We start from the raw sequence: 27,846 nt of genomic DNA on the forward strand, positions 1-27,846 counted from the left end.
ACTCAAGTGAGGAGTAGAGAGGTAAAATTGGGCAGCAATAACTGAAATGTCCTATCTGCTGTTCCAACTCCCACGAAAAAATATAGTGGGCCTCATGTCACATCCCCTCATTTATATTCAATGAAATGTAGACAAAAAAAAATTACTTGGTGTCCTACTTCACTTCTCTCAGAATCTCTTCCCCCCCTCCCCCCCCCAACACAAACACAGACTTTTACTTCGCCTCTTGCCAGCATTATAATTCTCTGTCTGCATGTTCTACCCTGCCATCCTCAAACTCGCCCCCTTTCTCCCAGCAAACAAATATACCTGGCATCCTGCCACCTGACCCACAGCACTTGATACACTCCATCTCTCCTTGAGCAGCAGCAGTATCATGCAGCAGTTCTGTGACACTGATGGAGCTACTGCTAAGTGTGGTCCAATTTAATTTCTTCCTTCAGTTTGTATGAACCTGAAGGAGGCATGAAAGTCAACTCGATGTGTTGTAGCTCCATTTTCCTCTACTGCCTTTTGCCCGTAGTCTGTGCAGACGAAGGGGATTCAAAGGAAGGCAGCAGCGATGGTGCTGCTGGTGCAATGACAAGAAATCTTGAGCACACCTGTAGAGTTCTCTTGGCCCACACGATGTGAGCCTACCTTATTAAGCAGATAAAATGGACCAGTGTGTTTTGAAACCTCTCGCATGATGCGCCTGAAAAAGGATCCATTTTGCCAACAGCAGTCAAACTCGCCTGAGACATGCCAGTTAGAGGAGCCTCCCTTACTTTTTTCTGCTGACGCAGCAAACACACAAGACATCTGAACTAGTAGAGACTTTTGTTCGAAGCCAAACTAGTACATAACATATACAAAACAATAGTGGTAAATATCACACTTATAATGGTAGTTGCATTATTGAAGAACTTTGAATAAAACTAACATGATAGTAGTTGGAATATTTTCTTCTTGCTGCTGCTAATCATTAGCAGCTAGATAATCTCCCATTTTGAGATGTGGAGTACAGAACTTGTGTATGTCATCCAAGGGCAAGCCACCCTCAATTAACAGACCCCAAGTTTTGTGAAGGCCAAGTTGACCAGTTGTCCTTGGGGGAGATTATCCTCTCTGGAGTGCATGGCCGGATTGGCCATCCGGGCAAGTGGGAAATCCCCTGGGAGGCTGGAGCCCCAGGAGGTCGGTTTTGATACTTGGAGGCCTCCAAGAGTTTTGGTGCACGTTATGCGATCCCGGTGGCAACTTGAAAGAGTTGCTATGGTTCTGCGCACATTAGTACCTACGCACATGGGGGCTAAATTTATAATTTTTAGCAAGGCTGATCTAAAATTCCCAGTTCTGCCCTGCTGGAATGAGCGAATGCCCCCTCTGCTGAGATAAAGCACGGTGTCCTATGTGTAGCCTTTTTCCTTGAAAAGCACGAGAGGGTGTCCATGATGTATGGTGACAAAAATAACATGAGAATTTGAATTCTATTGTACATTCTTGTGTGCAAAGCAAGATTATGCCTAAATTCAACAACATAGAACACTTACAGAATGTAATAAAAGGCTTACTCATAATGTGAATGCAGCATAGCATAGGCAATACAGCAAAAAACTGTCTGGGGCCTCACAGTATAAAATAATGTGTACAAATGGCATTGCAGTACCTCTCCGTCTCCAAATGGATTTGGGACTGTGGATGGAGCCAGGGAATGTTGACTTGAAGAAACACTGCTCTTCCCTCTCTCCCTCTCTCTCCCTCTCCTCAAGGAGTCCTGGCAGTAGTCTCAATATCAGTTCTCTTGAGTATGTGGCAACCTAAGATAGTTAGTGAAAGTCAGTGCAGTCTCTGTTATGACATTGAATTTGACAAATAAATTGGTTGTCAAGTCTAGTGATGGTAAAGTAATTGACAATACCGCCCAAGTCAGTAACTGAAATGAAATTCCTAACAAGCGTATTTACTCCTTAAAAAGCAAATTAAACATGTGGTGTTAGTCACGACATAAGATCTTCGATCAGCTGAGTTAGTAGGTTAATCAACACAATCTAAAACAGACCTATGCAGTTCGTCACTTTCTCTAAACCAAAGCCAAGAGGTCTCAACTAAGCAAAATCTTTGGCTTTGTCAATGATTTTCAGTTGTGTTGCACAGCAGCAGCTGCTGTGCAACATGGCTGAAAGAAAATAAAATAAAAGAGCTATGACGCAGTCCATGCTGGCTGCGTCATAGCGATTTCTTCTTTTTTAAGCTTTTAGCCATGTTGTACAGCAGCTACTGTCCAATATGCCTGAAAGTTATTTAAAACAAAAAATCGCTCTGACGCTGCAGTGCTCCATGTCACAGTGTGTTTTTTCTAACTTAAAAAAATCTGACACATTTTAAAATTCAGTGCGCGTCGTGCCACCTTTAATTAAATGTGTGGTGGGTGCACCTGGTCCTTTTTTTGTCAAACTTACTGAAGAATTATTACAAATATGCCTTGTCATTGCGATTGATATATGCAATTGCTCTAGACTAAAGTTAGATATTGTTTGGCATAAAGTTGAGGAATTATAAATGGATGAACATATGAGGAAAACTTATAGATGTGTGTGGAGAATCAATTTCAGTGGTCGAATTCCCTTCATGATGGAAGAAGGGAATAACTGTTCTACGTTTATGTGTTAAAGTTGTGCATTGATTTTAGGATGAACTGATAGGTAGACAAAACAGTTTTTTTTTTTTGTTTTTTTTGAAACCGTTTATTGCAGTTCGTAAAAGTTACAGGTATGGGCCTACAACCATCCGGCCGGCCGCTAGAATGACAAAAACATATTGCACACATACAGTAAAAGTCTCTAGGCAGTGCAGAGCAGTGAAACAGGAGTAATCAATGGTGCAGGCCACACAGCTCCAAGCCCACAGTACGGTTCCCTTTTCTTGAAACAAAACAACACCAAAAAACCACACCCGCAAGGCAACCCGCGATCCAAAATAACAGCACGTGCTCCATAAGTGGGGGATCCAAACCAGCAGCAGAACTCCGGAGAGGGGAATGGGAATAGATCAGGGACTGGGGGACCGCGCGCCCGCGGCTGAGGGAGGGGGGCCGTCTAGGGAGACGGAGCAGGCGAGGCAGCCGGTAGCAGTGGTGGCTCACAAATACCCCCGCGGTAGGCGTTCCAGGGGCCCCAGAGTTTCACCCACGCCCCAGGCTTACCTCTCGCCACATACACCACCTTTTCACGAAACATACACCAATCCATATGCTCTTTCCAGGCCGACAAAACAGTTTTTACATTGGTAACCTAATAGAGGAACTCATTGTAAATCTTTGTGTATGACTATTAAAAGTTCTACATTTGAGGACAGTGCCTCTTTTCGTTTTGTTTAATTGCAGCCTTGAAAAGCAACAGGAGTCACAATAATGTGTTGGCTCTTTTTACACCTCCTTACTTTCTCACATGCAGATGCATAAAAGGAATACAATTTGATATTCCTTCTGTGTCCAATTTTCCTGTTAACATTGTGTATTTTTGCGGTGTTGAATTAAAATGTAGATTGTTTCCATTTATATCAGACTATATATATGTATGCAATACTGCTTGGAAATAAATTCACTTGAATTTTGTCATGTCAAAAGGTACTTTATTCAGCAACTAAAATCCATAAAAACAGACATTTTAAAAAGAATACATTTCGTCAGGGTACATTCAATTTATAAAACCAGAATCACATAAAAAGATAAACTATGAACAGCTTTTTGCGTCAATAAAAACGGCTAGGGTTCAAGTTTTACACTTACAGGAGGAACATTATATATTGTGCAACAGTGCTAAAGGTAAAACCAGATACTGCGGGCTATATAACATAAAGTGCACATGCTAACACAATGAAAACACTGAGCACGAAACAGGAGAGACAGCTTTTTCCTGTGTCTAATAGCCCCTGTTAAAAAACTTGCAACCCCAGAGTAGACCAAAGGAGAAGATAGCATTTGAAGGTAAAATAGTGCAGGCCTGACTTGGGAAAATTGGCGATCTCTGAGTAACGGAAGTATACACTTTCTGCGCAATGGGTTATAATAGTCACAGAAAAATGTAGGGTATCTTGCTCTGAGAAGTTGTCACATGGGAAGGGTTTTAAAGTGCCAGGTTTCGTAAATCCTTGGGGAAACTCCAATAGCCAGTGGACCAAATGCAGACGGAATCTAGTCCGCACAAAACTATGGTGCTCATTACTAACGTAGGGTAGATACGGTTGAACCTGTTGGCTCAAGGTCAGTGTGACAAACCTTCTAACTGTGGGCTTTGTTAGCTCATTCTCTTCCCTGGACCCTGCCGTTTGTCCAAGAACTGCTGTTTGTTTCTAGCAGCTACTTTACCCAACAGCTTAGGGGTCAGGTACAGGTCGGGGCAGCCGAGCCATTTTGCCTGTTCCATTACATATTTTAGCCAGGGAATGTGTAGAGCCCCCTCCAGTGCTGTACATTCAGTAATTATAAGTTGATTTAAGTTAGTGGTGGGACAGGCCCAGATTCTCAGCCAATGAAGCGGAGGAGCTACCGCTATCAGATCCGAGTTCTTCGTGTAAAATATAGGTCGGGGTAGCGGGCGGGACTGCAAGGAGCTTATGCATTAATTTGTTCTCAGCCCTCTGAATATTCCTTACATCCTTGTAACCCCAAACATCACATCCATATGTTGCAATGGGAATACATTTTTCTTTGTAGATCTTCAGCAGCGCAGGAAAAGGTTTTGACCCTAGTCTTTTTGAGAAGTTCAGAGTGGTCCCTGCCGCTCTGGCCAAAATGTTCTTTTGATGCGTTATTTGCGCACACCAGGACCCTCGTTCATCAAATAGTACCCCTAGATAGGGAAACGTAGGCACTTTAGTTAGCTCAGCCCCCTTGCAGTAAAATTTAGTCTTAGCAGCCTTTCGGGAGCCTATGGACATAGTGTGATTTAGTGAAGTTTGTGGTCAGGTCTAATGAATCCATAAAAGCTATAAAACCATTTAAATGTTGTTGGAGGTCCACCGCGGTTCTAGCAAGTAGGACTGTGTCATCTGCATACAAGAGTGCTGGGATCCTCTTGGTACCAGCCCTGGGAATGTCTTTACAGCTTGATATTAAAAAATCCCCTAGCTTGTTAATATAGAGCGTAAACAGCAAGGGGGCCAAGATGCATCCCAGTCAAACCCCTCTTACCTGCCCAGGTGTCTGTCATACCACCATCTGTGAGAAAGTGCCATCTTTCTTGCATGGTATACCCCCACTTTTTGCTGAATGTACCTTGACTGAGTGTGCTCTGGACTCCTGCCAATCAGGTGCCCAGGGCCTATGTTCCTTCCCTAAAACCCTAATTGGCAAATCCTGGTCACATGTCAGCCCCTGGTAAATGGTACCCTAGGTACCCAGGGCCTTGTGACCAGGGAAGGCCTCTAAGGGCTGCAGCACTTATTGTGCCACCCTCAGAGGCCCTGTACCCTAACACAAACACACTGCCCTTGCAGGCTGAGTGTCTGGGTACAAGACAAAACAGAGTAGACATGGCACACATCCCTGTGTGCCATGCCCACAACCTACACTGCCCTGGCATACATCAGCCACCCCTTTAGCTGGGTGCACTATGCCAGTGGTGTGGGCACAGGGGCATGAGCCCTGTGCCCCTACAGTACCCAGGTCCATTCCTGGGCACTGTAAGTGCAGTGCTGCCATTTAAGAGTATATGGTGCTGGGGGCTCGTCAAACACGAACTCCACAGCACCATGATGGCAACACTGAAGACTGAGAAGTTTGGTATCAAACTTCTCATCACATTAAACCCGCACTGATGCCAGTGTGGGATTTAATGTACAATGCACTACAGAGGGCATCTTAGAGATGCCCCCTGAAGCCTAACCTACAATCCACGTCTTGTCTGAGAGGCTGCCTAGGCTGCCACGCAGCAGACATGTTGCTGGACCCCTGGGTGGAGAGCCCCCGCTCTCCTGGGCCTGCACCAATGCACATCCTGGGCGAGGTGCTAGGTCTCCTCCCCCAGGATGGGCAGGGGGAAGCTTCAAAGGCATACCGCCTTTATGAGCTTCTACAGGCCACTTGCTGTACTCAGCAACTGGCCCCCACCGGTTCTGACCCCCACTCTGGGGGGGAAAGACTGGCCGGAAAATCCAAGTAAGGACAGGGGATGTGCCAGCCCTGCCAACCCCACCCCTCAGGTGGGGGAGGCGAGGTGAAGCACATCTCCGGGCCCTCGCCATCTTGAAGATGGGGAGCCCTACCCAATCAGGACTAGGCCATTCCCCCCCCTCCCACAGGAGAGTGTCAGGATAGGGGGTGTACCCACCCCAGGACAGGGACCCAGTGGTCCCTGCCCTTTACCTACCTGTAACACCCCTAAAATGTGTATTTTGGGGCACCCTGGACCTTCCTTCCTCAGATTCCAGATTCTAAAACTGCAAAGAAGATCAAGAAGAAAGAAGACCTGCCGTGCAGCTGCTAAGAAAAGGAAGACACCAACTGCTTTGGCCCCAGCCCTACCGGCCTGTCAACCCTCGAACCTGCTCCTGCTAAATCCCGGCACCTCCTGTGGACAGCAATCTCACAAACCCCGGAGGACCTGGCTACCTTGTGACTCTGAGCACCTGGGACTCCCACGAGCAGTGGCTCTGCTCAAAGCAAGTATCTAACTCCTGGCACCAGCCCGGAACCGCGAAACCTGCACACTCTGAACCCGCCAAGCCTGGCCTGTGCTGGAGTGGACAAAGACCCCGAGGACATCCCCCCCGGCGACTGTGACCCCGAATCCGCCACCCAAGGATCCACCTCGACGCTCCTGATGACGCCCTCAGCCTCAGAACCCCTACCGCGATCAACATAGGGTAAGATTTCCCGACACCAAAAGGCACCCCTGCACCCGGCGCCCTGCGGCCCCCTGTGTCCGACTCCTGGGTACCTACCTATCCTCCAACTACCCAACTCCCCTCTCGAAGTGGTAGGCACACCTGAAGAATCTTCGTCTCCGAGCTAGCAGCTTTTGTTCGTCCTTGAGCTTTCCCATTGAAATCCATTGAGCGCCCGAAGGCTCAAAAGCACTCCTACCTACTTCCCCATTTGCCCTGAGCAAGTGACCAGGAGCCCAACTCCCACAGCCGCGTGGCCTGCTAGTCAGCAACCACCAACCAAGGCCCCCCTGCCTAACCATATGATAACAGTGGGCCTAACTCACTCTGCACACGGCTGCCCCTGTGCCGCTGAGGGTGTAACAACTGTACTTACCTGACCCTGGGAGACCCCGGAGTCTGTGCCCAGGACCTTAACTCTGCCAGTCGAGTACTTACCCAAAAGCCGATAACTCACTTTTCTTCCCTAGGGTAACATTGACTGGCTTCTTCTGGAAATTTCTTCTAAGTGTGGAGTGTCTAAACTTTAAAATATTCACCTAAAATCAACCGAGTAACGAAAACGGAAATACTCACCTGCTATTGGGAGAGACCCCAGTGCTGGATCTTGGTGCCCAGCACTGACCCTGAAAAGTACTCCCAACCGTACTTACCACTAACTCAATTTTCTCCCATAGGAAACCATTGACTGTTTTTCTGTGAAATTTCTTCTGTGTTGATTTTTGCAAACTACAAATTTTCTTTAAAAATCGCACCAACTGGGGGGTGTGGCTTGGATGGCAGAGCTAATGGCTGCCTGATCATGCCGATCCGCCGTAACGGAGCTAGCGAAGCGAAAATACTCCGGTAATAGCGAGACACACAAGGGGGAAAAATACACCCTGGTCGTCGGAACACCTACGCCGAAGATTGACACTAAAGCGGAGTGACAGGAAGGCTCAGAATAGCAATTAATACGGAAACTCCTCGCGTAGACGGAGAGGACCAAGATGGCACCCATAGGAAGCAACGAAGGAGACTGATCCTAGCAAAGCACTCAACGCGACAACGAGGAGCGGGACCGGCCGAACGCCACAGGAGAAGACGGCACCTCCAGTGGACAGAGACAAAGTCTGCCCACAAAATCGGAGGTGAGCGGGGTTAGCAAAAGCCCGGATATAAACAGAACGTGAGAGGGGCGGATGGGAGAACCCCCCTCCCCCCGGCCACAAGAGCACCAAATGTCCCTATCCCTCCTCCACTGACGTACACTGCCAACCGACAAGGTGGCAGGGCAAACCTGTGTACACCGAAACAAGGAGAAGGGGGTGAGCGGAGACAAGGGTGAACGGTGAAGCGAGGGAAAGGAGAAACAAAATGGCGGCGGGTGAAACTACAAGAGGAAAAGAAAGCGAAACTAAAACAAAGCGCTAGAAAAGAAAGTAGGAGACAAAGGAGAAAGCCAGAACTGACCACAAACACGGAGAGTAAACGGGGAATAAGTCGAGATCCAAGGACAACAGAGCGGACTGTAATGGCCACAAACAAATATAAATAAAGCGAAAGAGGAACCGTAAGCACAGGGCAGAGCTGGGGGCAGAGCTAACAAAACCATAATAGCTTGCAAGAATAAATCCGCGCAAAAGTGGGAGTAAAGTAAAATTAAAAGCACAACACGTGAGGATAATAAGAAAGTAGTAAAGAGGAGGAAAGACAACCAACAAGTAAACACAAGCGAAACAAACATCTAGCAAATGCCTGTATGCGCAGCAGGAAGGGGACATAACTAGCGCGACCCCGACCCTCAACACGAATGCCCTGAGGACAACAACCAACACCCCCAGAAGCTGCAGAAAAATACGCAGGAAAAGGGGGTCACAGCGCCAGAGCTAAAAACTAACAAAGGCAAACCACCGATCAAAAGCAGGCTATACAGAAGCGGTGGGACCAACACAGGGCAGGATAACTAGAACAACGCCAGATGTTGGTACAGAAGAAGGAGACTTGGGACAGAGCAAGATAAACGGCAGAAAGACCAAAGAAGGCGCTCATGGACAGAAGACCTAGAACGGACAAGATAGTGAACTGGAAAGGGAAAGGCCAGAACCAAGGAACTAAAGGAACCAAGACACGAGACAGGGACTCCAAAGCAACGCAAAGGGAGTAACACAGACACCAAACAACAAGGAATATGACCGACAGGGAGGGCAGGCTGCACCAGCAGCAAAAGAAAAGCAAGGGAGAACCTCTGACATCTGACTCGCCTATCAAACAAAGACCGGACATAAATAGTACACCTGAAACAATTCTTAAGAAACTAGCAGAGGTGCATGTTCTGCAAAATCAACAAAGCTCACCACAGAAACAATCCAACTAGAGATTTCTGCGGTTAGAGCAGATCTGAACTCTGTGAATATCAGGCTAACAGCGGCAGAACAGAGGATCAGTGACACAGAGGACGTTGGTCAAGGCGTGAGAAAAGAAGTAAAGTCACTAACAGAAATCACGAGCGCCCTACAAAAGCAAGCAGCGGAGATGTAAGATAAGAACCGAAGGGGTAACATACGAATACTCGGGATCCCTGAAGGGGCAGAGGATGCAGCAGGATCCTGCTCCACATTCCTGGAGGACCTAATACCAAAACTCACCAATCTAAAATTCAACCGACAATTTGAATTAGATAAGGCGTTCAGAGTGCCAGCTGTCAAGATACCGACTTCCCAATATGCAAGACCCATCATGTGCAAACCCTTGAGGTCACAACACGCGGAGGAGATCTTTAACTACGCTAGGAAGAACCACCAGCTCAACTGGAAGGGCCACAAAATTATTTTAACTCAAGATTATTCGAAGCCCACCGTGGACACATGGAAAGGATTCCTCGCTCTGCGCCAGATACTCAAACACATGAACATACAATTCTCGTTTGTGGCCCCCACGAAATTCAAAATAATAGACAAAGGAAAAAACCACTTCTTCAGACCCCCGAGAACTGCACAGATCTCTAGAGGGTCCACTGTCACAACCCATGGACACCGCGCTCCATGGTACTGCTAAAAGAGGCCCGTCACCAGAGCTCAACAATGAAGGAGGTACTGGGTAAAGTAATAAAAAAGGGGAAAGAAGGAAAGATCCCAGGAAACAAGGAATATGCGCAACACAACTACCTCAAATAACCACTAACTGCTACCTCACGTCAACTACCTCAAATAACTGCCAACTGCTACCTCATGACCTCAGGTAAAGAGTCGAGGGAACAAAAGAACAAGGTACCAGAAAACTGGTAGACGGAAAAAAATATATATCCTAGCCTCTGGATGAAGTCCTGGATAACACCAAGGACAATGTAGTCCGCAAACAAAAAGGAGTATAGCAACAGGAATCGATGAGACAATAAGCTCCGGGAGGTGGAAAGGCGATCCTGCCATCGCATCTTCCGTATCCTAATGAAGAAGGGGGGAGGGGAGGGGGGGGTGGGGCTTACAGAGGGGGGGCGGGCAATGTTAGTACACCTCCGGTACTCACTCTATTCCTTTTCCATTCTTTCCTTTTCCCAAACTTTATATATCCTTTCAAATGTCGATTGACTAGTTCGAACAATGTAGAAGGGAAGAACCTTTGCCAGAGATAAGAGCAACCCCGGGGAATCTTGAGTGTTGGGCGTACAGGATTGGCAGGTAGCAATAATCTCACACTGTCTACAGACCTTAAAATAACATCACTCAATGTTAAGGGCCTAAACCACCCCATTAAACGCAAGGAAATAATAGATTATCTAGCAAAGTCCAAAAGTGACATAATCCTGCTACAGGAGACAAAACTAGATGAGGAAGACACCAAACGAATCCGAGCCAAATGGATAGCGCAGATAGAAAGCTCACCCGCAGACAAAAAGAAGAGGGGAGTGCTGACACTAGTCTCCAAGAGTTTGAGACTAACAATAGACTCACACACACAGGACAAAGAGGGAAGACTGCTTATAACAAGCCTCTCCAGAGGGGGAGAAAGACTGCATGTAGCGAACATATACGGTCCCAACATACATGACCACACTTTCTGGGCAGAGGTATCCGACTCACTAGACAAAATCCCACAAGACGATCTCACTGTTGTTGCTGGGGACTTCAACATCCCATTAGACCCACTAATACACAGGCAATCCTCTTGCAAATACCCCACCATCTCCCACACATCACTACAGAACATATGCTCTAAATTCAATCTTAAAGACGCATGGAGGTTACAGCACCCAGCCGCAAGAGATTACACCTTCTACTCCAACCCTCACAAGACATACACGAGGATAGATTACATCCTAATCTCAGGGAACCACACACATATGATCGAAGAATCTACGATAATCTCCATGGTTTACTCAACATCCACGATGCCCTATGAGCTTCTTCATATCTTGCTCTTTGCTAACAAATGCACAGAAACACTACACTCACTTGAAAGAAATTTTCAAAGTGAATGCACCTCAGCAGTTACATATGTGAGAATTTGAAGGACACCCTCAAATTCTTCAGGTACATGTTAGGCTTAGACGGGGCCTTCGCACTCCAGAGGTAAGGAGCAAACTTTTAAAACACTACGTTCTATGTTGTAAAAAGACATAGGGGGATTTCAAAATTAGAATTTGCTTCTTCGTAATTAAGATTTGCTTCTAATGCTTTTGTAATTTTCGTGTGATGAAATGTGGACTTTTCTACTAGCTGATCAGTCCTAAATGTAAGGATTTGGAAGGCATGCATGCCCCTTTGCATGTTAGAAGCCTACTACCTGCCTCCCTCCATTACAAGCTCCACAGGACTACTGCTCTACTTAACTGCTTTGCCATCATTTACAATCATATTCTTATTTGTACCCACCTGATCTCTGCCTTGTTGTAGTAAATCCACTGTTTGTGCAGGGTAACCACAGATTATTTTGCCTTTTGGTGGAACCCTATATTTTTTCCTGGCTTTAGAACTCTGTGCGCTTTACCTCTGTTAACCAGTAGTGAAGTGCTTGTGTGCCTTTTTTAACATGCTCAAATTGACATACTCCCAATTGGGATATTAAACTTTCCTGAAGGTCACTAGAATATGTTTTTTAAAAAAAAACAGGGCTTGGAACTTTAATGCTACTCGTTGACTGGAGCACTTATTATGCCAATATACTACAGTAGCAGTGCAAACCTGGCTTCCATCCTATAATTGTAGCCTGATTGTAACTGTGTAAAAGCTGCAGGTCCTCCTGTCAAATAAACCATTTTGTGAGGTCAAAATCTTCCTTTTAAATATTAATTAGCAACTCCTATGAAGGTCAAGTAGCCTACACGGCATGCTACATGGTATTTAAAAGAAAGACATGTAGAAAACTCATATAAACATGTTCCTACAGTGACTAGTATCCACAAGCTATTTTTCACTGCGGCACACTTAGCTGTCCTATGAAGAAAACCAGAGTATGTATTAAAATCATAATACTGTATCTTGGAAATGGGACTAGCTAGAACAATAATTTAGAAAACTGTTTTAATGGCTGTTAAAATTCCAATTCAGTGATGAAGTCAGACTTTCAATAACTACTATGAAAAAGTAACTTTTAGAAAGTTACCTCTTCCCTGCCTTAAGTTCCTGTCATCTAATATTTACTTTGCTCTCCAACTCCCCTCAGCCAGCTATTAGCGTTTATGTAGGTGTGCAAAAGGAATGAAATGCCTCCATGTGCAAAAGGACTGAACTACCTTCAAGGCTCACACAATAGGCTGTCCTGAATGGACAGAGAGGACTTCTCTGAACCTCCCAGAATATGGATAATGGGGGCTGTAGGCATCTTTAATGACACTCCAGTTTCAGATCCTGCAGGAGTATCAAATCCTGCTTGACAGGTCTGTTGGGTTTACATAGAACACTTGTGGCACACTTAAAAGACCGATAACAGGATGCCAAGACAATTCTTGTGTATCCACTGTCTATTATGAAAAAGGCAGGGTACTTCAGGTGCCAGATTCCGGTCTGGATTTGCTGTGCACTTGGTGGCTGCCTTAAACCGGATTTTAGTGTTAGATGTGGGCGGTCACAGGATTTCCATAGTACACTCTCCACCCATAACCCAAGCCCTTGGAGCACAAGTTTAGTATGGAACAAGGCTTCAGCTATCTTGCTCAAAGTGGATAGGCTTGGCCGGGGACACTTTACCCAATTGGTTAGGGCATGCCTGGAGTCATTTCCACCCACTAGCTAGTGTCAGACATAAATGCGGCATCCACCTCAATACTTCTGGACTGGAGGAGGAATAGAGGGTGAATGGACCTATTCGCTGAGCTGAGGGGAGCCCTGAACAACTGGACATGCTTCCTCTTGTACTTGGGACAAAGAAGTGGACTCCAAGGGTCATAATTTTGACCTCCTGTTCAAGCTACAGGGATGCAACAAGCTATAAGAGGCCTTTTCTGCAACTGCCCGCTGATGAGTAGCAACTGCATGTAGACTGGAACCTGCTGTAGACCTCTGCCTGACACACTGGGATTCTCTAAGTACCTTCCCATGAGTTTCTGGATGGCTTTAAAAGTGTACTGTTAAGGTGGATTGGGAGTTAAAGGGCTAAGACCCACAGTAAAATCTTTGACTGAGATGAACCTGGTTGGTTTATCCGTCAGCCCTAAATCGTGGCTAGCCTCAATTTGCACCTAGGTTCTGGTCTACCATAAACATTCTCATTGACACTTTGCGCTTATTGGCTCTACTCCCACTTTAAAACTTAAAAAGCATATCTTGTTTCCCCTTATTTGACTTTTGTCATTTTGATTATTAATTTTTTTTTCCCAAAGTTGTATTTATTAAATTTAGTTTTTTCACATTGAAAACTGATAAGCAGAACAATACAATGTCTAAGGACTGTCGGACAGTACTTACAGCTGGCTAATTCGTAGTTACAGAATCATTCAGGGGGTCCATCGACATCGTCGGAACCCGTATAGTATTTATAGTACCTGCAAATCTGAGCATGGTCCTTGTCAAGCGACATTACATGTATCATAAAAGTATATTCTGGTATATTACACCAAAATAAGTCATCTAAAGACAGAATATAAATCTTACCCAGTCTAAAGTTAGCAAACATTAACATAAAGCACTGTACTTTGTACCCTTCCTGCTCTGAGATGTGACAGCTTAAATATAATGCCCAACATTATCAGGGCACAGCATGCAACTTAGAACCTTAGTTTAAGTATTTAGTCTATCTCCGCATTCAGGACCGGTAATAACTCGAACCCTACCAATGTGGAGGGCCTCAAACCGTTAAGCAAGGAAAAACCCTTTCTCTTTCCCCCGAAACCAAAAGAAAAGATAGAATAGAGGTGGTGTCAGATGCGTATTGTAGACCTAATTGGCACATTCAGTTTACTTGGAAGTCCCTGGTAAATGGTACTATATGTACCCAGGACCGGTAAGTTAAATGCTGCTAGTGGACCCGCAACAGTCATTGTGCCACCCACTAAAATAGCCTATAAAACATGGCTCAGGCCTGTCACTGCAGCCTGTAGTATAGTTTTAAACTTGTATTTCGACCTAGCAAAATAAACCTTTTGCCAGGCCTAAACCTTCTTTTTTACAACTTATAATCACACCTTAGGTAGACTCTAATCACACATAGGGCATGGTGCATTGTATTTAAAAAGTACGATTTGTGTGCTTCAGTTATACATGTCCTGGCAGGGAAAATCTCCTAAAAATTTTTTCACTGATGCGCTGCCTATCTCTTCCATTGAAAAACACTGAGTTACCTTGTTACATTTAATAATTGATAACTTTAGATTGGGAGTACGTAGAAATATACTTTTACACGCAAATTAATTGTAACTTAAAATCCTCTTTGGTGATATTGTCGGATTTTAAGCCCCAATTCTGAAAATTCCATTTTTAGAAAGTTTGCGTTTTTTGTCCTAACCATTTGTGCCTTCTGCAAGTGTCCTGGGTCACAAGACTATAAAATGGCTCCGCTGTTGGGGTTTTGTGTGTTGCTTCCAGAAATTAACACAAATGACAGGATGGACTTTCTGGCAGGATGACTGGGAGGAGCTGTACCCAGCCCCACTTATATTTCAAAGGGCTTTGCCTCCTGCACACACAGTCTGGTAGAACCTTTGTTTCCCTTCATTTGCATTATTTTAGTGCATTTTTTTTGTCTTTGTGTTTAAACTATGTCTTCAGGTTACAGTAAATCTAAGCCAATCGTGCCATTTCTTTGCGCCATTAATTGTGTCACTGTGATGTGCTTTGAAACTGAAAATAATCTCAGTACCTTTTTCTAAACACACCGGCCTGCTAGGAAGCACCCATACCATTTTATTAAAATTGTTTATTTTTGAATGTAAAATTGTAATTGCGTACATGTCCGACACGTTAAGCAAATGGCAGATTTTCCTATATTTGTGTCATGCTTGCAATAACCATTAAAAGGACCCCCACACCTTTCGGCTTTGTCTAATCTTATTGAAACTGCTGTGAGCCAGAACAATTTTTATCAGTGACTGCCCTCTGCATCATGTGTCTGGCTAGGACGGCTCCTTCCTGAGTGTCGATTTATAATTTACATCATTACTGTGAAAACAATCATGTGATATCATTTCCGGTGAAGTCCTCATTCTGCTAGTTAGCAATTTGAAAAAAACAGAACATCGTACCTCCAAGAACAACATCCAGTTTTCAGTTGTGTGTCACCTGGAGTGCTTCTCACCTGACTGGGCCCTCGAAGGCCTTTGGTTAACCATCAACTTGTGCAGTCGGACACTGTGCACAGCTGTTTTAAGGATCCCTGTTCTTTATTAGCTTGTTGGAACTGCTGGCAGTGACCTTCATCGTGAATACAACCTGAATGAAGCGCAAATGTCTTTCCTGGGTGTCTGTGCAGTGCATACCTGCCAACTCCTAGGGTGCCACCTTGTGACACACGATATCGTTTTCCTTCACAGGTCTCACGGTGAGGAGCCGATATGACACGTGGCAGGGAAAACAGCTGGAAACCACTGTAAATAGTTGATTTCCAGCTCGTTTTCCTAGGCTTTGAACTGCCGACGTCTATTAGGGGTGTGAAAACACCCAGGACATCAACACCAGCCTCAGCAAACTTTAAAAAAAATGACATTTTTGTTTTGGAGAAGGAGGGTATTTTTGGGTGGGGTGAGGTTAGAAAGTTCCTTGTAGGTACTTCTCGGCACGAGGCCCCGCCCCTTCACCAGACTGTGAGATTGTTCTTTAGAGTGGCAGGTATGGCAGTGGTCCAAAAAAATGTCCATGAAACGTTAAGAATATACATCTGCACCTAGAGTTTTCATCCTCAATCTCGCGTTTTCCTTCAGCTGGGCAGACATTTTCACACTGGTGCGATAGTACCCCGTAGACCGCCAGTGATGAGCACTGGTGTGCTACCTGCCAACTGGTTGTACAATCTCACTGTGTGTGAAGGGGGCTGGGGCCTTGAAAGGGGCATGACCTCAAGCCAAGAAGTACTTACGGGGCACTTTTGAACCCCGCCCCGAAGCCCACTCCTCCCAAAACAAGCATTTACAATGCAATGGTCTCGGCAATATTATAGATAGAGCTATTGGTATTGTTCATTATTTTTTTATTATTTTTGTATCCCTAAATAAATGGCATTGTCATTTCTATTGGCATTAGCTTTTTTTTTTTGCATATGTGATACCTATTGCATTAGCAGAGAGAGAGTGAGGTAGTGAGATAGAGAGAGTGAGATATTGAAAAAGAGAGTGAGGTAGTGAGAGAGAGTGAGGTAGATAGAGAGTGAGGTAGTGAGAGAGTGAGGTAGTGAAAGAGTGAGGTAGTGAGGGAGAGGGATGTTGTGAGGTGATATATAAGCATAGAGTGATGTTGTGATGTAGTGAGATTGAGAGAGAGGTAGTGAAAGAGAGAGTGAGAGTGAGGTAGTGAGATAGAGAGAGGTTGAGGTAGTGAGTGAGAGAGTGAAGTTGTGAGCTAGAGACTGAGTTAGTGATGTTTTGAGAGAGAGAGGTTGTGAGATAGTGAGGTAGTGAGATAGAGTGGAGTAGTGAGGTAGAGAGAGTTATGTAGTGAGAAAGAGTGAGGTAGTGAAACAGTGATGTAGTGAGGGAGAGGGATGTTGTGAGATAGTGAGATGTAAGCAGAGTGGTGTTGTGATGTAGTGAGATAGAGAGAGGTAGTGAAAGAGACAGTGAAAGTGAGTTAGTGAGATGTTGCAGAGTTCTGATCCCGTGATGAGGAGCACACACGCTGCTGAACTTGGCTCCGGTGGGATTATAACTTTTGCTTGTTTTCGTGTGCAGTGTTTGTGCAAGGTAAGTTTGCACATTCACGCTGGAGCAGTTTAAGGCAGCAGGCATGATCCTTGGATACTTTGTGTTTCTGACACTTTAAGCTTCACATTTCGAGCCAGGTGGAGAGGATTGTTCAAATTTAGAAGGACACCTAAAAATTCTAAAATGTACAGACCTGCAAGAGCTGGTATCCATTTGCAAGAGAGGAGAAAAGTCGAGCAATGGCCTACGAATGGATTTTCGCTAAAAACTGAAGTATCATAAACGAAAATCATAAAAAGTAAAGGAAATGTTGTCAGCAGAGAGGAGCTGGAATGGCATACGTCAGTATGATAGCTGAGCTCTTGAATACCATTGATTTAGGTTTTAGAGCAATATGGATCGAAAATACAAGCCTGATAAATGACAACGATTCTGAAAGTTTAAATGTCCGCACTCCAATTAAACTGAAGGGCAATCTTGGAAAAGAAGATATCGGTGTAAGTTATTTTTAAAACTACATTGATTTACTCGCTCGAAACTGACACGCTGCCAACATAACGTGGATGGCACACTGGGTTAAATTTGCTGCTAAAACACGAGTTTCTTTGGGTCACAAGTTCCAGCCACATCAAGGACCACCCATCCGTCTTAGTTTGGTAAATGGGAGAACAAATGCATTGGGTAATAGCACTCCATTATTTACAGCGCTCAAACGGTAATAAAGCAGTATGGAGCGCTATATGAAAAACAAGTTAACATTAGATATAGCTTAAGATAGGTTTCCATAAAAAAGGGAGTGCCTTGTTTATATAAATAATGTTTTTTTTGTTTGGTTTGTTTATCAGACACTGCGTGTGGACTAAAGGGGGGGGGGGGGGCATGTACACCGGAGTCCTGTCAAGCGCGTGCTGTCAAGGCACCACCGAAAGATTGACAGCTCGGATTTCTCGCTCTTTAAAGCCAAAAGTCTTCTCTTTAAAATGAACATTTACGGCCTTTCACGGATTGCGCTTGAGGGATGCAACAACGACGTTTTATTATGTAAATATGTAGAATTCTATTCATGATTTTATTCAAAACTGTCTTTACTGACATGCTGGCCTTAAGTGAAAAGAAAACACAAGAACTTGTTCTTAGATTTAAATGGCTCTTATTAATCAGCACGTCATAGTTTCTTTGAGAAGGATACCGCCACCAGCACGCTTGGCGCAGTTTGTGAGGGGCGAGCCCCGATATTGGTGCTGCTGTGTGGGGAGCTCTGCGCCAAAGGTAGTCGCCTCTCCAAGCTCGCTCTCTCCCCCACAGAAGCAGTCTGGAGCCGCGGCGCTGCCCGGCAGACGTGTAATTTAAAGGCTGGTGGAAGAGCTGCCTGGGTATTCAGCCCCGTAATCTGCAGGCGAGCGCGCTGTCTGTGCACGCGTTTACCAAAGGGCATAGCGGAGAGGTGATCTCAGACCAGGGCGCGCGGGACGGCCTGGGATACTAGGCACCACGGGGGACTGATGGGGCAGCAGCAAGCACAACACCCCGGGGGAGAGAGGGGGCAGCAACAATCACGGTAGCGTAACCACTGTGTCAGGTCCCCATTGACAGGAAAGAAATGTCCCCTCTAGCTGCTGTATGAATTATCAAATAAGGGCTCAGTGGGCCCTGGTGCCATTGCACCCATGGAAGCCACGCCCCCTCCAAATTCAGCCCTCAAAAGATACATCAACCGAGCATGAAGTTCGCTTTCAATAAGTGGTCTTAAAAGTACACGGCGACCAGACTTTGCGGTATAGCCACAGGGCTCCCCCTCTAAAGCAATTGTGGCCGGGCCTCTTTAATTCTGAGAACGATCTTGACTACAGACGTCCGGTCGACCGTGGTAAAGCCCCGAAGCTTAACATAGACAGTTGGAGCACTACCTGAACCGGAAACACCACGCAGGAGCCAGCGTGGGAGTCTGTAACCAACACCTTCTCCGGCGGGATCACTGCGAGTCCGGGGAAATGCCAGCTCCGGAGGCACAAGGGGGAAAGGTGTCCAAAGCACGGTGTGGATCCCTGCTCGTCGAACTGGAGCCTGCCCCGGCAGCGCCGCCACCAGCACAGCACGGCGCCGGACGGATGGATCCTCGCGACCAGACGATAGCAAAACCAGAAGATCAAAATATGTCTCCCCAGTCAGCCCTGAGAGACGGCCTCCTTCATCTGCCCTCTTTTGGAGGCGGCTTCTATTATTCCAGCTGTCAGGACGAAGGGTAGCCCTAATTACCGGCGCTAAGGCAAATATAACATCCTCATCTGTACGAGGGTTGCAGCTTGTGTGCGTGTGGGGTGTGTGATCCGGGACTTGTGGTCCGTTCCTAGAGAGCACGCCTAGGACTCGAGTCTGCAGGGGGAGAGGACGAGCACACCACCGCCTTTCTCCGAGGCAAAGCAGAAATGCCTCGGAGAAAGGCAGCGGCGTTTCCGGATTCGGGGGCGTGTTTTTCTGTTCTCTCCTCTTGCCATTGGCTGGAGGAGATAATTAGAAAAGTTGCAAAAAACACGCCCCCGAATCCGAAAAGGACGGGGCATGTTCGGAGTGACGGACCTCTTCTCCAATGGCTGGCCAGCATTCGAGAGGCCAGCCAATGGAGAAGAGGGGCGGGTTCAAGCCCCTCTTCTCCAAGTCAATGTATCTCGCGAGCGAGACTGCGCAAGCGCAGCCTTCGCTAGCCGAGACCTAAAAACGCAAAAGTTTGCTGAGGCTGGTGCTGATGCGCTGGGGTGTTTTCACACCCCTAAATGGACATCGGCAGTTCAAAGCCTCGGAAAATGAGCTGCAAATCCACTGTTTATGGTTGTTTTCAGCTCATTTCCCCTGCCACCGTGTGATATTCGCTCCTCACTGGGAGACCTGTGATAGGAGCTGATATCGTGTGTCACACAGTGGCACCGTGCAAGTAGGTTGGTATGGGTGTGCCCCACGTCTCCTCAATAAACCACACTCCACTGATGCTCTTACAGCGCCTAGCCACTTTGCTGCCAAATGCTTTCACTGGCTTTCAATCTAGGTTTGCTCAAGCTGCAAGACTGGGAATGAAGCGGTCTGGGGCGTGAACATGTACAAATTGGTGATGCTGTATTGTTTTCTGTCTGCGAATCCTGTCTGAGAGGGGTCCAAAAGATTTATTGTTTTTGGGTAATTACATTACTTGTCTCTGTTTAGAAGACGTCACCTCTGGCAATGGCCTCTATGTTAATGTCCACTGTTTATATTGCATCACATTTCTGTAGAACTCTTTACAAATGAGATTACAGTTTTTGGAGAAAAAGAAATTGGCGCGCAGCCATCACCAGCGTCAGATTGGCAGGGCAGGCAATTGGGCATTCATTGCCCAAGGGGCCTGAGGAAAAAAACAGATGGTGGCCGTTTTTTCAGCCTTAGAGGCTGCTGTAGCCTTAGGCTTAGAGCGAAGATCGGAGCTCGTTATAATGAAGAACTGAGAATGGCTGGCTCATTATCTTGTACAGTAGGACAATGTACCAAACTGAGCAGGCACAGCATGTGATAGGTCCCCTCCCATCCCGAGTCTCTCAGAGTGACAGTGAGGCCATTGGGAGTGGCTGTGCTCTTTTAGAACATCACAGCCAGCTCTAATGTTACCTGGGGTGGGAAGAAAGGGGGCTGTGCTGGGTGAAAGATTAAGTGTGACAGCCATCTAAAAGGTTCTACTTTCGTTTCCAGCAGCAGCCCTCTGCCGCCTTGTCATCTGGGAAGGACTCTGGTTCACCAATGAACAAAAATAAAAAAATGATGCTAACAGACCAAATGAGCAAAAAGAGAGAGGTTTTTGGCAACACAAAACAATGTGTGAAAAAAGTTCATTTGGGGCCAAAATGACAAAGGGAAGGGAGAATAGACATGGCAGGACAGTAACAAAATGGACTGAGCGAGGAGAGCAATGCGGAGAGAGACAAAAGGAGAAGTGAGACACCAGAGTGGAGAAGAATGACAAAACTATGGGAAGGGGAAAAGGAAATCAAGTAAGGAAGAAATCAAAGGTTGAGGAGAGGGGCTAGGAGTGGAAAAGGTGCAGAGAGATGGAAGGAGTGAGGGGGAAGAGATTATGGAAAAGAAGTGATCGAAGGCAGTAGAGAGAGGGGCAGAAATTGTTAAAGATGGAGAGAAAGTGGAGAAGAGGGAGGCAGGAAAGTGGTGATAGAGGATGTGGTGTAATGGAACTTGAGAATCAGGTTTGAGTCTTGGTGTCGGCTCAGCATTCTGTGATTCTGGGCATATCACTAACCCAGTACCTAAAAGGAATGTGTATATGTAAAGCACTTCAATACCTTTAGGTAGAGAGTGCACTATATAAAACTACAAAAATAGTAAATGGCGAAGAAAATGATGGAGAGGAAATCAGACCAGACAGTCAAACATTCCCTGGTCTGCAAGGAAAAGGGAAGGATGGTTACTGCTCATATGCACTATCCTAATTCTCTCCCTCAGACTAGGGCTTATGTTAGAAGTTGCTGGCATTCCAGGAGGCAATGCTAAATGTAGACTACAATCCACCAGTGGGATTTCCTTCATCAATGGCCATCAAGGAAATGATACCTGTGGAGTCTTCTTTGGTTTAAACGCTGCCTCCAGGGCACGAGGACTTTCTGTTACTGTCTGCAGCAAAGCAATAAAGGGGACACATTCGAATATAACAGTAAGTATAGTACAATGAAATTCACGTGGCAGAGGAATGTGGAAGAACCTGACAGGAGAGGGCAAGACAGAAGAAAATGGAAAGTTTTGCAATACAGAGAAATGAAATAAAACTTAAAGGAGAGATACAAAATGACAGGAGGTATAAGGGCCTGCGAGATATACAAATAACTAAAAAAAAACATCCCACAGGCAAGTCAGGAGTTTGAGGGAGAGGGGGATTTTTAGACAGAGAAAGAAAGGGAGAGGGGAAATGTGAGAGACTGAGTGAAGCACATAGGTAAAATGAGAGACACCAAAGAGAGTAAAAGAAGTAGAGTATGAGAGAAAAAGGAAGAACCAGGAGAGGGGCAAAAAGTGATATGGAGAACGAAAGTGGTGCACACAAGTAAGAAAGGGGTATAGAGAGAATGAAAGGCATTTGAGTGAATTCCTGCAGCTTTTCCAGATTCTGATCAAGTCTCTTCCCACAAAACAAAAGACATCAAGTCCGAAGTAGTATGCAATCTTCAAGGACATTACTTGCAAAGAGGCTCCTGAGCGACAACCAAAAGAGGGAGACCCCTGGTTCCTTGAAGTAGAACAGAAGCCTCCAGACACAGTGGATGCAGATGGTTCTCTGACTCATGGCCTGATATAATACAGGATATCGAGTGATCTTTGGGGGAAGCACAGACTAAGGGACCAATAGGTGACTAACACATTCAGGCACCCAAAGTAGAGAAATGTATAGGCCAGCAGATCAGGCGAGGAGACCTGTGGGTGAGGTGCAGTGGAATCATTGTATGTTTAGTAGTGTGTCTAGTCTTGGCCAATGCAACCGACTACATGAGCTTAGAACGCTTAATTTACCAGAGATTTCTCCCAAAATTACTCCCGATACTAAGCAACGTTTCATGAAAGGTCATTATAAACATATGTGGGCCACTTTTTCTTTCAGTGTCCAGGCCTAATTGTCTTCCCAATCTGACCCTGGGCATCACCCCCACTCTGCACATATCTGTTGCTTGCCTATGCTAGCAAGGCCCCAAGAGTTGTCTAATACATGTAGAGAGACGACATGAACCCACCTCTGAGGTAGAAAATATGGACAGATTGTCTGGTAAAGAAATGGAATTAAACAGCCAATGTATTCTCCACTGCAGTTTCCACATGCTAAAATTATAATTGTCATTTAAAGATAATAATGATTAATTACATGCTTCAAATGTATCGATTTTGTCTTTTTCTTTATTTTATCCCCAGAATGAAACAAAGCCAGTCCAAATGATGTTTAGAAAGGGAAAATATCCTATGACCTATGTCGGAGAACAACAGACTAGGATCATCGAGCTGCCCTATGAAGATAAAGAGCTGAGCATGATTGTAATGCTTCCCGATGACATCAACGACGGTTCCACTGGCTTGGAAAAGGTAAGAAATTCCTGTAGTGACAAAGTGAATAGGCTGAACTAGAAACATGGATCTGACTTGGCAAATTGTTACACCCCATTATACCTTCAAGTTGATAAGCTGAAATTGCACTTTTCAAAATAGTGCTCTTGCTCCCAAGGAACATTTCTTTCTTTATTAAGAGGAGATTTGACCAGTGACCGAGTGTTCTGGATGCACCATTTAAAGCATGAGAAGACCTTGAAGTTACTGCACTGAGGTGCCTTGTTCAAACCAGATGGAAAAGTGTAAAACCATGTTTACATGAGAAAAATAAACTGCATCGGTTACACAGTGTTACTGTATTAGCATATTTCTGCAGGTGGGTGGTCCTCCTGTTGGCACACTAACTATATGGTTTAAGGAAGTTGGCTCTTCAGGGTTCAATTTATCCCACTTGTCCAAAACAACCTCTGCATACCAGCCATGGAGCAATCTATTTAACAGATCGAGTCAACATTACAAGAAAACATGCTGGGCAGAAAGGGTGCCAAACTCCACCCTACTTACCTGCCTGAGCTTAGCAGGGTGGTCAGCTGTCTAAAACTAGAACCAGGGGATAGCACCACAAAGTACAAGCTTTCTGGAGGATAGGGGAATGTGTGGCCTTTGTTATGGAAAGCAGGCAATAATGTGTGTGCTCCCATCTGCTCTCTGAAGAGCTCTTAGTGTTCTGTAGTCTAGACCTAATGTGCTTCCACTTGCTTCCTGGATTTCTCACTCGGGAGCAGCAGTACACGAAGGCAACACATTCACATCTGCAGGGGTCTCTTATATAGAGCATGCTTTTTTCTGTGCCATATATGTAGTGAAATTAATTCCTTGGAACAAATGTTATCCCAAATTGCTAATACCCTAGGCTGCTGCCTGTCACGGGTCACAGTTTTTTACCTTAATGAACTCTGTAGATCTTATCTTAAAGATCTTTGAAACAACTCCCAACTTTCTTTGGACTTTAGTGCATAAGTGGATCCTTTCTGTATCACCCACCTACATGTATGAAGGTGGAGTTTTCATAAGGTAGAACACAGACTGAATGAAGTCCACAGGATTTTGTCTAGAGGATCTAGTCCATCCTGAACATCAATGTTAGCTTGCAATCTAGAGTAACATCTATGTGGCACATGGATAAGGGATGATTCTCAGATAGTCAAATGTTCCTTCGTATTATACCATCCCCGTAATAAATTGCAAGGAGAAAAGAAATATGACATAAAGCAAATCACACACAGTGGATAACTCATTATCATGACTGTTATCAAAAGAAACCATACAAGTTTCCACAGCAAATTAATGTATCTATTCTTTTAAGCCCAACTTTCAAATCCTGCTCACCATGTCATTTCCTTTAATCAAGACTACTAAAAGTTTGGTCTTGTTATGCTTTATAATGTGACGCCGTGAGTCTTCCAGATGCAATGATAGTGTGAAATGGATTTAACATGAATCTCTTCCTTCATGAGCTGCGCGTGCAAATTGGAAAAGTATCCTCCATGAACCCCCACCCTAAATTTGTAAATATCCTCAGAATCAATAAAAATAAACCAAATGCACAGAGTTCTTATTGAATTGTAGAAATTGGTGGGGAGATCTCTTGGGTTTTTTGCTGAACATAGTTTAATGCTTGTGTCCTCAATGGTGCCTAGTGCTAGAGAGTAGCTGTGCCTAAAGCAGGTAAATTGAGTCCTTCCTGCCCTGTTGCCATGATGGCTAATACGGTAGATTGTGTGGCAGCTTAGCTCTGGGGCCATTAAGTCACTGGAAACAGATGAGTATGAACAGGGTAGATCGTAGATACATTTCCAGGACCACAGGAGAGAAGAGGCACCCGACAACCAGAGTGGTGTCGGGCATGATGATTTAAATAGCATTGACCTGCCTGCTGCATCAGTAATCAGCCCTCTGGCATTGGCATGCAGTGATGCTGCACTGCACGCTAAGAGAAGCGGACCATTAAGGATTGTTGGTAGGCCAGATGCTGCTGTCTCACCATGGTGAAGCAACTAGATGTAGCAAGTCTTATGCAAGGGGAGAAGCATAAATGACTCCGGCTTAGAACTCCATGACTGGATGATGGTCCCTGGAACGTAAGGAGCTTTAAGAGGAATAATGTCCCAGTACCTGCCTCATTATTGAAAATACTTGACTTGTTGTTGGTTTTGTGCTTGGGGGGGGCTGAAACTATGCCCAGGTTCTCTAATAGTCTATAGGCATTGTGGTGAGATAAAAATGAAGAAGTCAAGTACTGGTGGCCATCTAGCTGTATTCTGTAAGCAGGGTAAGAGGGTAGCAGCTTTGAAAGTGATAGTGCAGTTCAGGATCGAATTTAAATAAATATGATTCAGCCTTTCACCTTACTACGTCTTACAGGGTTAAGCCTCGTTCCCGCGCTGGCTTCTTCTCAAATCGCTCCAGGAGGAAGACCTTTTCCGCCGTATTTTGAATTGGGAGCTATTTCGTCATCACAAGTCCAATCGCATTAACAGTTTAAGTTCAGTTAATGATGAGTTTGGAATAGTTTTAAAACCTTTGTTTCTCATAAAGAGATTAGTAAGTATCGCTTTATTTTTATTCAGATTTGTCAATAAAATCAACTAATTTTACAGAAATGTCATCAAATCTCATCAAAAAGAATGGTTAGAACAAATCATCAAATAATGCATCAAGCGTGTTCCATAAAGGAAATGTTCCCTATTACAAAGATTAAGATCAGAATTTTAGGTCAGTAGAACCCATGAAGAGTTCGTATTCAGAAGCAAAATAGTGAGATATGAGAACATAAAGCCCAAGACTCGGATCAAGGCAGCAAAACTCCTCAGAAAGCAGAGTCTGTATTTCGAGTAAATCAGCACACAATTGCAATAGTAATCGGCCAAATCGAGCATCAGATATAGTAAGGCAAAGGATGAACAGCGGAGGTAGCCACAGTTGCCAAGGGTCTGGGAAAAAGAGTACAGAGAAGCATTTTGCCCAAAAGCATAGAAACTAACTGGTAACACTCACTAATATAAAATATTGTTGGAAAATGTGCAGGGGCTCTCTCCTCCTCCGATCTAATCAAACAGAAATGATCTTCTGAGAGCGAGTTCAGCCCTTCCTTTTTCTCAAAATAACATGCAACTTGCAAAGTTTTATTACAAAGTTTGTTACAGACAACTTCCGTATGTGGCTGCTTATTCATGAACCTCCGTTCCCATGGGCGAGTACAGGTTGTACAGTTTAACCTTCTACTATTAAATGTTTCACTGTGTAAACAATGATCTATGCTATAAAAAAAAAGAGAAACATCACCTTGCAAAATACCGTATAGTAATGCATTTCATTTATATAAAGCAGTAGTACTGTTTTAAAATGTACAACTATATTATTCAACCATGGTGGGAACATAAAATTAAATTATTACAAAATATGTTGCTTAGTAAAATGATCAATTTATTAAAACCAGAACATTCTGCTGTTATGACGAACATTTCTAAGCATGTCACATTTAAGGTCAAATTCCTAAATTATATGGTGCAATATTGACTTTACTTCTAGTTAAAAAAAAGAAAATAACTTCTATTTTAGCATTTCTGAGGCCTATCCTAATAGCTGTGGCTGCCAATTGCCGCTTGCAGATTTAAAATGCATGTCATTTTCTCTTTTAAATTGCACATTAATCATTGAACATATAGCTGTTAATTATAAAAACTGCACCTTAATTAGCATTATCAAAAGCATCATCACGGTCATCGCTGAAAGGGGTTTGGTGAATAACTTTGCTTTTGCAGGCCCCCAGTGAACTCTTCCCAACACCTGCTCAAAATGAAGAAAGTGTGGGGCCAATGTGGTTGACTGTATACAGTTGGAAATGTAATGTAAGGCCTTGGAACCATGAGTGGAAGTCTAGAAACTGCAGTAACTGCTGCATGAATGTATGACATTACTACACCATACATTACCCCACAGTACGTTACAACGCAGACGTTACATCGTCCATGTTGTTACCACGCATGGCTTTACATCGCAAGTCGTTTCTACGACTTGCGCTAGATGGCGCGCTGAACTTAGGAATAGTATAAATTACTATTCCTACTCCAGTTTGCGCAACAGCAGGGAATGTGTTGGATTTAAAATCCAACACATTCCCTAGTGTTGTGTGCCATCTAGCGCAAGTCGTTGAAACGACTTGCGATGAAATGCAATGCGTGGTAACAACGCGGACGATGTAACGTCCACGTTGTAACCTACCCGCGTGGTTTTACCAGCGTTGTAAACACTGTTTCCACTGCTGCATACAAGTACACATAATCTATTGATGTTACATGAAGAAAGAAAAATATGGTCATTGGTTACAGTGAACCTACTGGCTTGGTCACTACCTTTGCAACTTCCTTGGCATTATATTGAAAGCCATCAATGAGTCCAGAGATTCCTCAGAAACAATATTGGTGGAGTGAAAGAGAATATGTCCCTAATATTCAACATCTGCTTGAAGGTATGGACCAAATGCTTCATTATTAGAATGCCACCCTGCCACTGCTTGGATTACCCCGTGTAACTCTTATTGCAAGGTTCTTGAAATACAGAGATACAGCTTTGGGGTCTAAAATGCCAGT

The 27,846-nt window shown here is 44.6% G+C and overlaps 1 protein-coding gene across 10 annotated transcripts in view; it reads left to right on the forward strand.

The window, feature by feature from the left end:
• LOC146822959 (serpin B6-like) overlaps positions 1-27,846 on the forward strand; it is a 183,451-nt gene that overhangs the window by 117,080 nt on the left and 38,525 nt on the right. For all 10 annotated transcript variants that reach the window (XM_085607121.1, XM_085607126.1, XM_085607127.1 and 7 more), the window contains one exon: positions 23,063-23,230. In XM_085607121.1, the coding sequence (XP_085463247.1) occupies positions 23,063-23,230 (168 nt within the window). The remainder of the gene's footprint in view (positions 1-23,062; positions 23,231-27,846) is intronic.

Source organism: Triturus cristatus, chromosome 5_2, assembly GCF_964204655.1.
Source record: "Triturus cristatus chromosome 5_2, aTriCri1.1, whole genome shotgun sequence".
Lineage (NCBI taxonomy): Eukaryota > Metazoa > Chordata > Amphibia > Caudata > Salamandridae > Triturus > Triturus cristatus.